The sequence below is a fragment of the Hemibagrus wyckioides genome, linkage group LG09, assembly GCF_019097595.1.
Source record: "Hemibagrus wyckioides isolate EC202008001 linkage group LG09, SWU_Hwy_1.0, whole genome shotgun sequence".
NCBI lineage: Eukaryota > Metazoa > Chordata > Actinopteri > Siluriformes > Bagridae > Hemibagrus > Hemibagrus wyckioides.
The window spans coordinates 13,861,677-13,871,710 of record NC_080718.1 but is presented as its reverse complement, the minus strand read 5'-3'; the positions used below and the strand labels follow the sequence as shown (position 1 = coordinate 13,871,710).

Sequence of the window (10,034 nt, the reverse complement as noted above, 5' to 3'; positions counted from 1 at the left end):
TTTTTATCTCTTGCCTAAAATTCATGAAGATCCAAAGACATGGTTGTTATCTTGTCTGATTGTGGTCACAAAACTTGCAGTATGGCACAATATATTCAAAATTCTCAAAATCCTATTTCTCAGGATCATAATTAAATTAAATGACACACAGCAGCATAATTAAAGTTATTTAAAAGCTAACCAATCGGTAAGGCATCGCCCCAATATTGAATTGTGTCTAGGTCAAAGTTTCCAAATGGTCTGTTTGAGATGAACAAAAATGGATGAAAATAGAGGAATGAGCAGAATTGTTGTGTTGATTGAGGATGGCATGACTTTAGAGATTTACTGCCACAGATACAGATGGAGGAAAAAAAGGAAGAAGGAAAAACCATAAAAAGAGGGAGAGCAGAGCACAAAGAAGCACAAAGAAGAAGGGAACAAAAACAAGAAGCAGCGAAGAGGAATAAAGAAAGATAAATACAGACAACGTTAGTAAGGTAAGAGTTTTAGTATTAATTAATGAAAGAGAAAGTAGAGTGATTCAATAAAACAATCATTATTGTAATGATGTAAAGTAATTACAAATGAATATACAAACAGTACTAATTAATACTGTGTTCATAATAATAATAATAATAATAATAATAATAATAATAATAATAATAATAATAATAATACAGATGCTCAGATGTGCACGACTCCTTCTGCTTACCTTCCTGTTGACCTTCAACATCAGCATCACTTTGGTGAGTATGGCAACAAAAAATATTTATGAGATATTATTTCAGACAGAGTATGTATTTATTTAAATGTGTGTTAATATTAGTTTTACTGTGTAGCAACATGTTCTCCTTTTGCTGGTTCTGTCTCACACATACATTCAGATCATACAGGATCACCAGGTAAATCAGAAGCTGCAGTCCATATGTGCAGAGGAATGTAGTAAGTGTGCAGTTAGCTCTGTGTGTGTGTGTTCGTAGGGAGGGAGAGCTGAATGCAAACAGAAGCAGATGGACAGTGAGTTGAAGCCGTATGTGGGTCGAGTGGATGCAGGTAAAATCAAACTAAACCCAGCACGGGTCACTAACTCACTTTCAGACAGTGCTTTACCTGGTCAGACTGACAGCGGATCTGGAGTCTGTACCAGGAATACTTGGTGCTGTCGAATCCTGATACTAGCACTGAAACACCAAACAGACAGTAACCAAGTTTGTGCAGGTTAAGAACTATGTGCTTTTTAAGCTATTAAGTGTTTGTCAGCTTTTTTTTCTGCTACTTCATCCATTTAATTGTTACTACTTACAAGTAAATATAAACAGGAACACAACCGGATTCCTCCTGGAACATGTGGTTAGTTAAAGTTACAGACTTAAGATCGTTGTGCAATCATTTTCTGTACAACATAAAATTCACAATTTTTGCATGTGAGGAGATGAGTCTGGAAAACTCGCACATGAATTTCACAGCATCAGGTATTTACTTTACATCAGATTTCTGGATTTCAATCCAGTAGATTTACAGTCAACACAGCTAATCAAAAATTGATGTTATTGTGTGTTTCAGATGAGTGTTTATCATTAGTACACTATGTTGACGAACTATCTCTACACACATCACTGACCAGCATCTCTTACAGCATGTTCCCACCCTGAGCCTTCCTCATCCATCACCACCTGCAGCAGGATTACACACTTACCAAAGAGAATTGAATAAATCTATGAATTAAACAATTTTGTTTCTGCAGCATCCCTGTGTAAGTTAATGAAGTGTTACAGTCCCGCTGGATCACAGTGTCAGGTGGTGAAGAATGGACACATTCCCATCCCCAAGTGTGTTTGTCCAACTACCTGCCCTTCGTTAGTATACACACATACAGACACACACACACACACACACATAAAAACCCACCGACACCCATTCCAAATACTTCAAATAGTCAGGATATTGTTAAATGAAAAATGCAAAATATTTATGCATAATAGCAATTAACTAATTTTGTGGTGTGTGTGTGTGTGTGTGTGTACAGGCAGGTGGCACCAGTGTGCAGTGTTGTAGGTAAAACCTACATCAGTGAGTGTCTCCTGCACAAAGAGTCGTGTCGGAAAAAACGTCGCATTGGAAAGGCACACAATGGACCATGTTTGGGTACCACACACACACACACACACACACACACACACACTGATCTCAATAGTACAATGACAGTAAATTAAAACTGTCAAAAACACCCATATTTAGTGTATTAGTTAATTTACTGCACTTTGTTTTTGTTTTGTTTTTTTGAAGGGGGAGGGGAGTGTTGAAATTTTGTCTGTTGATCGCTTCATCCAGGATGAATAAGTGTGTGTGTGTGTGTGTGTGTGTGTAGAGGTTGGAGTGTGTTCAGAGAAGGAGCTCCGTCAGTTCCCTTACAGGCTGCTTGACTGGTTTTTGTTAATCAGCAGAATGGGAAAACAATACACTGCTGCACACACACCAAACTGCATCACACACAGAGAGAGAGTACAGCTTGCACAGGTAACATATACAGTTCACTATTTTAATACTTGACATTGACTAAACATAAAATAAAATAACAAAAAGTAAAAAAAAAAAAAAGAGCATGACCATGAATCAGAGAAGGAGGAGAGAGCACGCTAACCCACAAACAAGATGACAACAACCAGCTAAACCTTCACAAAATAATGAATGATTTTGTAAATGAAAACTATTCTGGAGGAAATACTTTAGCTTTAAAAGCTTTCAAAAGAGACCTATTTGAAGTACTATTTGGACTACATCATTGCTGTAAAAATGCAAAATTCATGTCCCAAACACGCAAGAAATACTGCTAAAAATGATGAAAATGCAGTACCTACAAGAAAGAAAACTAACCAACCAACATGAAAAACCAAGAACACAGAACATAAAAATAATTATAATCTTCAAGAAACATAGAATGGAATTCAGTCACTAAAATTATAACACTTTTTATGATAGACTGCATATTCCTGCAACTCACAGCGCAGTTATACCCTCTGAGACTTTGGTGATGTAAGGAAATATATATGATATATGGGAAAGAATCTATCAAAAGTATGGAGAATTATGGGCTGCTCATAAAAAGGAAAGACAATGGGATCAAGAATTTGACTATTTGACTACATTTCTCATTTCAGGCCATACCAATGTAGATAGATTTCTTGCATTTAACAGAATGGAATAAGAGTTGCAATCATGTTGCAGCAAGAGTAAAGTAGCAGACTGTCTGTCTTGTTTGTCTCACTGTCTGTCTGTCTCTCTGTCAGAGCTGGTTTTCTATGTTGGATCGCAATCAAGATGGGAAGTTGAGTATGAAGGACCTAAAGAAGCTTCACTATAAGAAGATGCCCCTAGAACATTGTGCTAAAGCATTCTTCAGGTGGGACACACACACACACACACAGTTTCACCAGCTGACTTCTTATATCTCCTGTGTGATATAATTGTGTGTGCTTTATTTAACTTTCAAGTCATTTTAGCTCTCTGTAACTCACTCTATTTCCTCCTCTGTATGCTGTGGTTAAACTAGATCAGTGCAGTGTCCTCTGATCTATTGGCTTCATCAGCACTGTTGTTTTATTCATTATTGTTTTTTGAATGTACAATTATGATTTAAATAATATTTATTATATTATTTATTTGGTTGATTCTTGCTTATTTAATTCCAATTTATTTATATAGCACTTGAATGGAAAATGTGTGCAATGTTAAAGGTTGGCAATTAGTGGATAAAGGAAAAATGGGGGAGCTGGTGATGCTGGGCTAAGAAGGAGTAGAAGAAGTACTTTTAAAGTACTAAAGACTACTAATGTTTGTCATTATAGTAATGTGTTTACTGTATTTAACTTGATGTATAAAGGGTTTAAGGCTGTATGTGTGTGTGTGTGTGTGTGTGCGTGCACAGGTCATGTGACAGGAACAGGAATAATAAAGTGACTGTGAGCGAGTGGACTTCCTGTTTGGTGGACCTATCTGAACAATGGTTTAATGAATACATGTGTGAGTAATGATTATAGTTCATTGTATTTATTAAAGGGCTTTGTGTTTATATGCATTGTTTTGCTTGTGTTTATGTCTATTGCATTTATGTTTATTGTGTTTGTTTTTGTATTTATTATTTACGTTATGGTGTTTGTCACTAAAATAATTTACTAAAATGATTTTTAACACAGCAGTGAAAATGGGTTCCAGGAAACTGTGTGCTCAAGCGCAGCGGCATCAACACAGAGAACAGATCTGAATGGAGATGGTTTGATTATTTCTGTGATATTCATTTATTTCACTGTAATCACCTTGAATATTCCTGTTTAATCCGAATAATACAATGATTTAAATGTTTATTCTCCTTTTTACTTGTAATCATTTGTTCTCTTTAATTTTATCTATCCTTCTTTTGCTTACACTGTTATTTCTCTCAGCTCAGGCTGCATTCATTCTGTAGTCCCTGGCTGTTTACTGTCACATGTATTAAACTCTGTAGTGACCTTTCGGTTCCTGCATGTGTTAAATGGAAATGCAGAATAAATGCATTATTTATCAAACACAATAACCACATCAGTCACAACAGGGAGGAGGGATGAGAGGCAGGAAGATAGCAATAACCATAAATAAAACAGATGCAGAAAGAAGAGAGATAAACAAGTGCAAATAAACAGTGGCATGAGAGAAATGCAGAAGACAGAAAGACGGACGAATTAAGACTAGCAAACACAACATGATTTTAGCACCAATTTTTCGGTTACAGACTACTTGGGGTGTCTCTCATCACAAAACTAATGAGCACAGTCGGCAAGGCTGTGATTTTCAAAACATTGTATCAGTAATGTGATTGAGGAGAAACGAGAAACCTAACCCTAACCCTAGATCCCATTACAGTGTACTACAGGCTTTGGAATGCAGCTGACTATGAAAGATCAGAAGATTTAAAAACATTAAACATGACAAACTTGCAGCTACTGCAACATTCATGTTTAAGTTTTTTCAGTTAATCATTCATAGCACTAACTACACATGGGAAAAGTGAATGGTGACAGAACTCAGTGGGCTGAGAACTCTAGCTCCGAGTAATCACTGCAGCCTACAAATATGGCTGACAAACTCAAACTCCCAGAACACACACACTAACTTGCCTTGCTACTGATTAAGCACAAGTGTGCCCAATCTCTATCTCTCGCTCACACAAGCGCACACACACACAGTATTTAAAGAGCAAAAAACACTGCAGGTAAGTTCATGGTCAAGCTGTTGCCCTGACTTTACCAAGCCTTATTTACTATCATATCAGTACTCTGTTGCTGACTGGTTTTGATCACATGTTACTCTCCAGATTACTGTTTGCTTGACTTTGCCTTGTTTTTCACTATACTTTAGCCAGGTGATTTGGATTTGTTGGCTATTGTTATTTAAGCCCTGAACTGCACTTGCTTCCACCTGTGCGTGATAAATAGGGTAGCAGTAAACAATTAATAACTGTTTTGCAATGGTTTCAAATCCTCCTTATTAAAAAAGAAACATGGCAGAGGAACAATGTTTTGCTAGCCTCTGTTCCTCTTAAACAGCCCTTTTGGAGTGTAACATGCACTCCAGCTAACTGCACTTTTGGGACTCATTGTGCATTTTGCAAAAATGCATTTTGGATCCTGCTGATTGAGAAATTCCTATCATAAAGGTTCACAGTGTGTACCACAAATGTTAAAAAAAAAAAAAAAAAAAAACCCACACACAATGATAAACTGTAAAAAAGATAAACTTTACCAGATAAACTTAAGCAGATAAAAGCATCTCTTGCATCTCTTTACATTCATTTCAGACATGAAAACTATGTTGAGATTTTCAAGTTTTAAACAAACTCTGAAGAAAACAATCTTGTACCACTTATGCCAAAGTGGTATTTTTATGTATGCAAGACATCTATAGTAGTGTATTCCAACAGAACTACCTTTACCTGCATATTTAAAAAGTAGCTTAAAGATGAATAAAGCCATTTTTATGTTTGTATTACTAAATGCCATTTTAAACATCTTTACTAACATCATAAAAAGACACCAGCCAATATAATAAAATTGAAAGGTTTGGTATGTCATAAACATCTTTCCAATACCTCATTTAATATCTCAAGGGAGCGACCTTGCTGTCTAATCAGCTGATGGCTTTAAAGAAAATACTTATGTGTGAAAGTAGCTCTATTAAATGATTCTTTTTTCAGGTTGTGCTTGTAGTCTATAATAAATCAAGCCAACTGTTCAGTACTCACCACCAGTATTTGCCATGCCACTGAAAATCAAATAAGAATGTGTGTTCAGCATCACTGTAGTGTTTATTTCGCTCAAGACCCTCAGAACTTATATTCCAGAACAAAATCTCCACTGTAAAACATTTCAGTGGTGGAAAACCCACGCTATAAAGATTTAAATAATAATAATAAAAATAACCCACACATTTTAATTTTAGAAAGTAAAAATGCAATTTTGTTATACCTTAAAAGTTTCCATTAGTCTTACACAATTACGTTGCAGCAATAATATGAATTAAAGTGAATGGCATTTTTCAGCCTGAAAATATAAACAAAAATGAACAGGTTCTAATGTAAAAGTAATCAAAAGCCTGGAGACAGTTGAAAACAAAGAATGAGGGAGATCTAGAAAAGCTTAGGGATGTCACACAGGCAGCTGTGGAATCTCAGGGCAGTGATATCTGTCAGATAAGAGAACAATCTATGCATCCTATTCCATAAATAAATTTATAACAGTTAATTATAATTCACTTACATTAGTTTAATAATCACTTTAATACAATTTAAATTAACATACACAAATTATATTTAATATATTAAAATATCTTGCCCTTATAATCATTAATATGTTGCTGTTGCAGCCTAGGCTTTTCAATTTTAGATGTAATGTAATGCCTAGCATCCTGAAAAGGACTGGTATGTCTTTTTCTTCTTGATATACTTGCCGTGTTTGACTGCTACATGATTTAAAAAAAGCATTTAAAAGAACCATAAACAAAAAAATCAGAGAGAATTAAAGCTGTTCATCTCAACCCATTTAAGCCCACCTGTCACAGTTGTAACCAAACAAGAGTTTAATATAGTAAAGAATTTTTCCTGGGTCAGAAATGGTCTTCAGTGGTAGCTTGTGTCCATAGCTTATTCTCATGCTCAGAGTTGGTTGCATAACTGCAATTAATTACGAATTAACAATTGCACTGTTTTACTTAGCATGGAATAAGTTAGTACTGATCATCGAAACATCTGGAGGAATTTACACAAAATATTCCATTGCAAAGTGGTAACACTTTGTTTCGATTGAGCACAACCCAGCACTCTGCTCCTCTGGGAGACAAGCAGTGCCATTAACTTCATCCTCACTGTGAAGCTCCTGCTTGCACAAAACACCTGGAACATTTAAGAACCACTCCTTGCACAATCAAGGCATCTAGCTAACGTTTAAATTGATATCGATTACATGTAGCTGTGTGTAATTGTTCATCTTCTGAGAAGCAGTGGACCAATGGCCAAATTTTGCCCCTAATCTGCATGAAACTCTTCTAGTGATTTTTGGAATCGCAAACGAGCAACTTGGAAAGAAAAGCGAAGAAAACTGAAGCACAAAAAAAGAGAAAATTAAATTATGAGTAAAAAATATTAGAAAGAACACGCCTCCTAGTAAAGTAATTCCTAGTATTTTGTTCTTTTATTTGTTTTTGTTTTGTTTAGTTTTTAAATTATGCCGTCAATTTGATTTGCACATATTACGTTTTTTTACGACCACAATAATTATGATGTGAAATTGACGCCATATGAGTGATGGTGATCCATTTAAAGACACACTGTCTTAATGTCCAACACCATGTTTCACAAGCCATGGGAATTTCCCCCCCCCCCAGACCTCTGCCTAGTTCACTTAAAATGTCCTTGCTGGCCCTGCTCGTAATGTAAAAGTGAAATAACTGCTAGAATATGTAAAACAGTTTACACAATATACACAATAATTTCTGCATATTTTTTCATATGATGATTTTTATGAAAGACTTTAACAATAAATTACCAATAAACACCAGTTTAAAACAATTTTTGAAAGAGCATGGAAAATTAATTAAAATGAGCCCTGCTTCTCTCCCTCACACCTCACGTTTTTTTTTAATAAAAGACGTCTATGGTCCATGGAGTAGGCACTCGGTATACGGTTATCTGTACATTGTTGGACTTTATTGTATCATGCTCACAATTGTGACTACTGGGATTACAGTTTGTTTGGGTTGTTTGGTTGATTGGCTGTTTAATGCTTTGTTACATTTAATTGGCACCTAAAATAAAAACTATACATAATATTCATACATTAAGAACTAATGTACATATTTAATATACACCAATCAGTCATAGCATTATGACCGTGAAGTGAATAACACCGATGATCTCCTCATCATGGCACCTGTTAGTGGGTGGTATATATTAGGCAGCAAGTGAACATTTTGTCCTCAAAGTTGATGTGTTAGAAGCAGGAAAAATGGGCAAGTGAAAGGAGTTTGACCAAGGGCCAAATTGTGATGGCTAGACGACTGGATCAGAGCATCTCCAAAACTGCAGCTCTTGTGGGGTGTTCCTAGGCCGCAGTGGTCAGTATCTATCAAAAGTGGTTCAAGGAAAGAACAGTGGTGAACCAGTGACAGGGTCATGGGCAGCCAAGGCTTATTGATTTATGTCAGGAGTGAGGGCTAGCACGTGTGGTCCGATCCAACAGACAACCTACTGTTGTTCAAATTGCTACAAACGTTAATGCTGGTTCTGATAGAAGAGTGTCAGAATACACAGTGCATCACAGTTTATTGTGTATGGGGGGTGCATAGTGGCAGACAGGGGCATGTCTAGGATTTGAAAACATCAGGGGCTAATTTGGGAGAGGGGTAGCTAGCTATCTCCGGTTCCTGTGAGCGCCGCAGCAGTCTTACGGTCATCCCAAATACTCTCATTGGTTGAGACACGTGATGACGTTCATCCCAAGACAATACGGATCAAGATGCCCCCCCCCCCGTCACCCACAGTTTGTCTGTATGTGTATTCAGAGCCAGTGAGCAACAGACTTTTAAAATAATTTACAAAATAATAAAAACTGTGTTAATGCGCGATAAAATTATTGTTGACATTAATTAATTAATGAGTTAACACATTAACCTGCCCAGCCCCATATATATATATATATATATATATATATATATATATATATATATACACACATTTATACATATCCAAGACTGTGATAAAAGGTAAAAAAAAAAAAAATATCCAGTCCACAATGACATTTTATATTGAAAATATCTCATTTTGTGTGGTGTTCATTTTTTAACCCCAAATCAGTGACATTACTTAGGGAGTAATGAAAAGAGTTTAAATCCTGGATTCCTAAAATATATATATATATATTTAGTAGTTTTGATCAGGACTGAGGTTAATAAACAGATTTAAGTGAAGAAAATTGAGAAAAAAATATTTTGCGTTTTTGAAGTCCACAAGTTAAGAGACAGAAACTGATGTTTTATCTCTAACACATATTGTGTGTGTGTGTATGTGTGTGTGTGTATTTACTAGAGTGTGTGTAACACTCTTTACACTTTATTATTCACCTCTAGCCTGAACTAAAGGAACTGAAAAAACCTACATTCAGAAAAAGTACCTTTTTAAAATGATTGCTTTCATTATAAAAAAATAAAGCACAAAGTGAACCTTAAGGAGCAGCATTTTCATTTTTACAGTTAAGCTTTAGAGGTAAACTGCATTAAAACTATACACTACAGCTACAGGAACATACAGTGTGCTACCTTTTTTCTATGGACTTTTGTTCTGCCTCTTACACAGATTTTATTTAAAGAAAAGGAAAGTCCGCTTGAATTCCCTGACTTCCAAACACAAAGTGGACTGACAGTGAAATGATTTGGCAACAAGTTTCTGATTCTGAATCACTGAATTATAAATCAGTCGCATCAGACACCTGAGACACTACTGGTCTGTGAAAAATATATATCTGTGTACT

At 35.7% G+C, this 10,034-nt stretch overlaps 1 protein-coding gene across 1 annotated transcript; it reads left to right on the top strand.

Annotated features, from left to right (window-relative positions):
* The first annotated feature begins 395 nt into the window (after positions 1 to 395).
* On the top strand, positions 396 to 4,463 carry sparcl2 (SPARC-like 2). Its single transcript, XM_058399946.1, has 9 exons — positions 396 to 479; positions 663 to 728; positions 963 to 1,035; positions 1,727 to 1,838; positions 2,009 to 2,127; positions 2,351 to 2,499; positions 3,270 to 3,382; positions 3,908 to 4,002; positions 4,176 to 4,463. The coding sequence occupies exons 2-9, from the start codon at positions 663 to 665 to the stop codon at positions 4,241 to 4,243; spliced, it is 795 nt and encodes a 264-aa protein (XP_058255929.1). The 5' UTR covers positions 396 to 479; the 3' UTR covers positions 4,244 to 4,463.
* Positions 4,464 to 10,034: the final 5,571 nt, after the last annotated feature.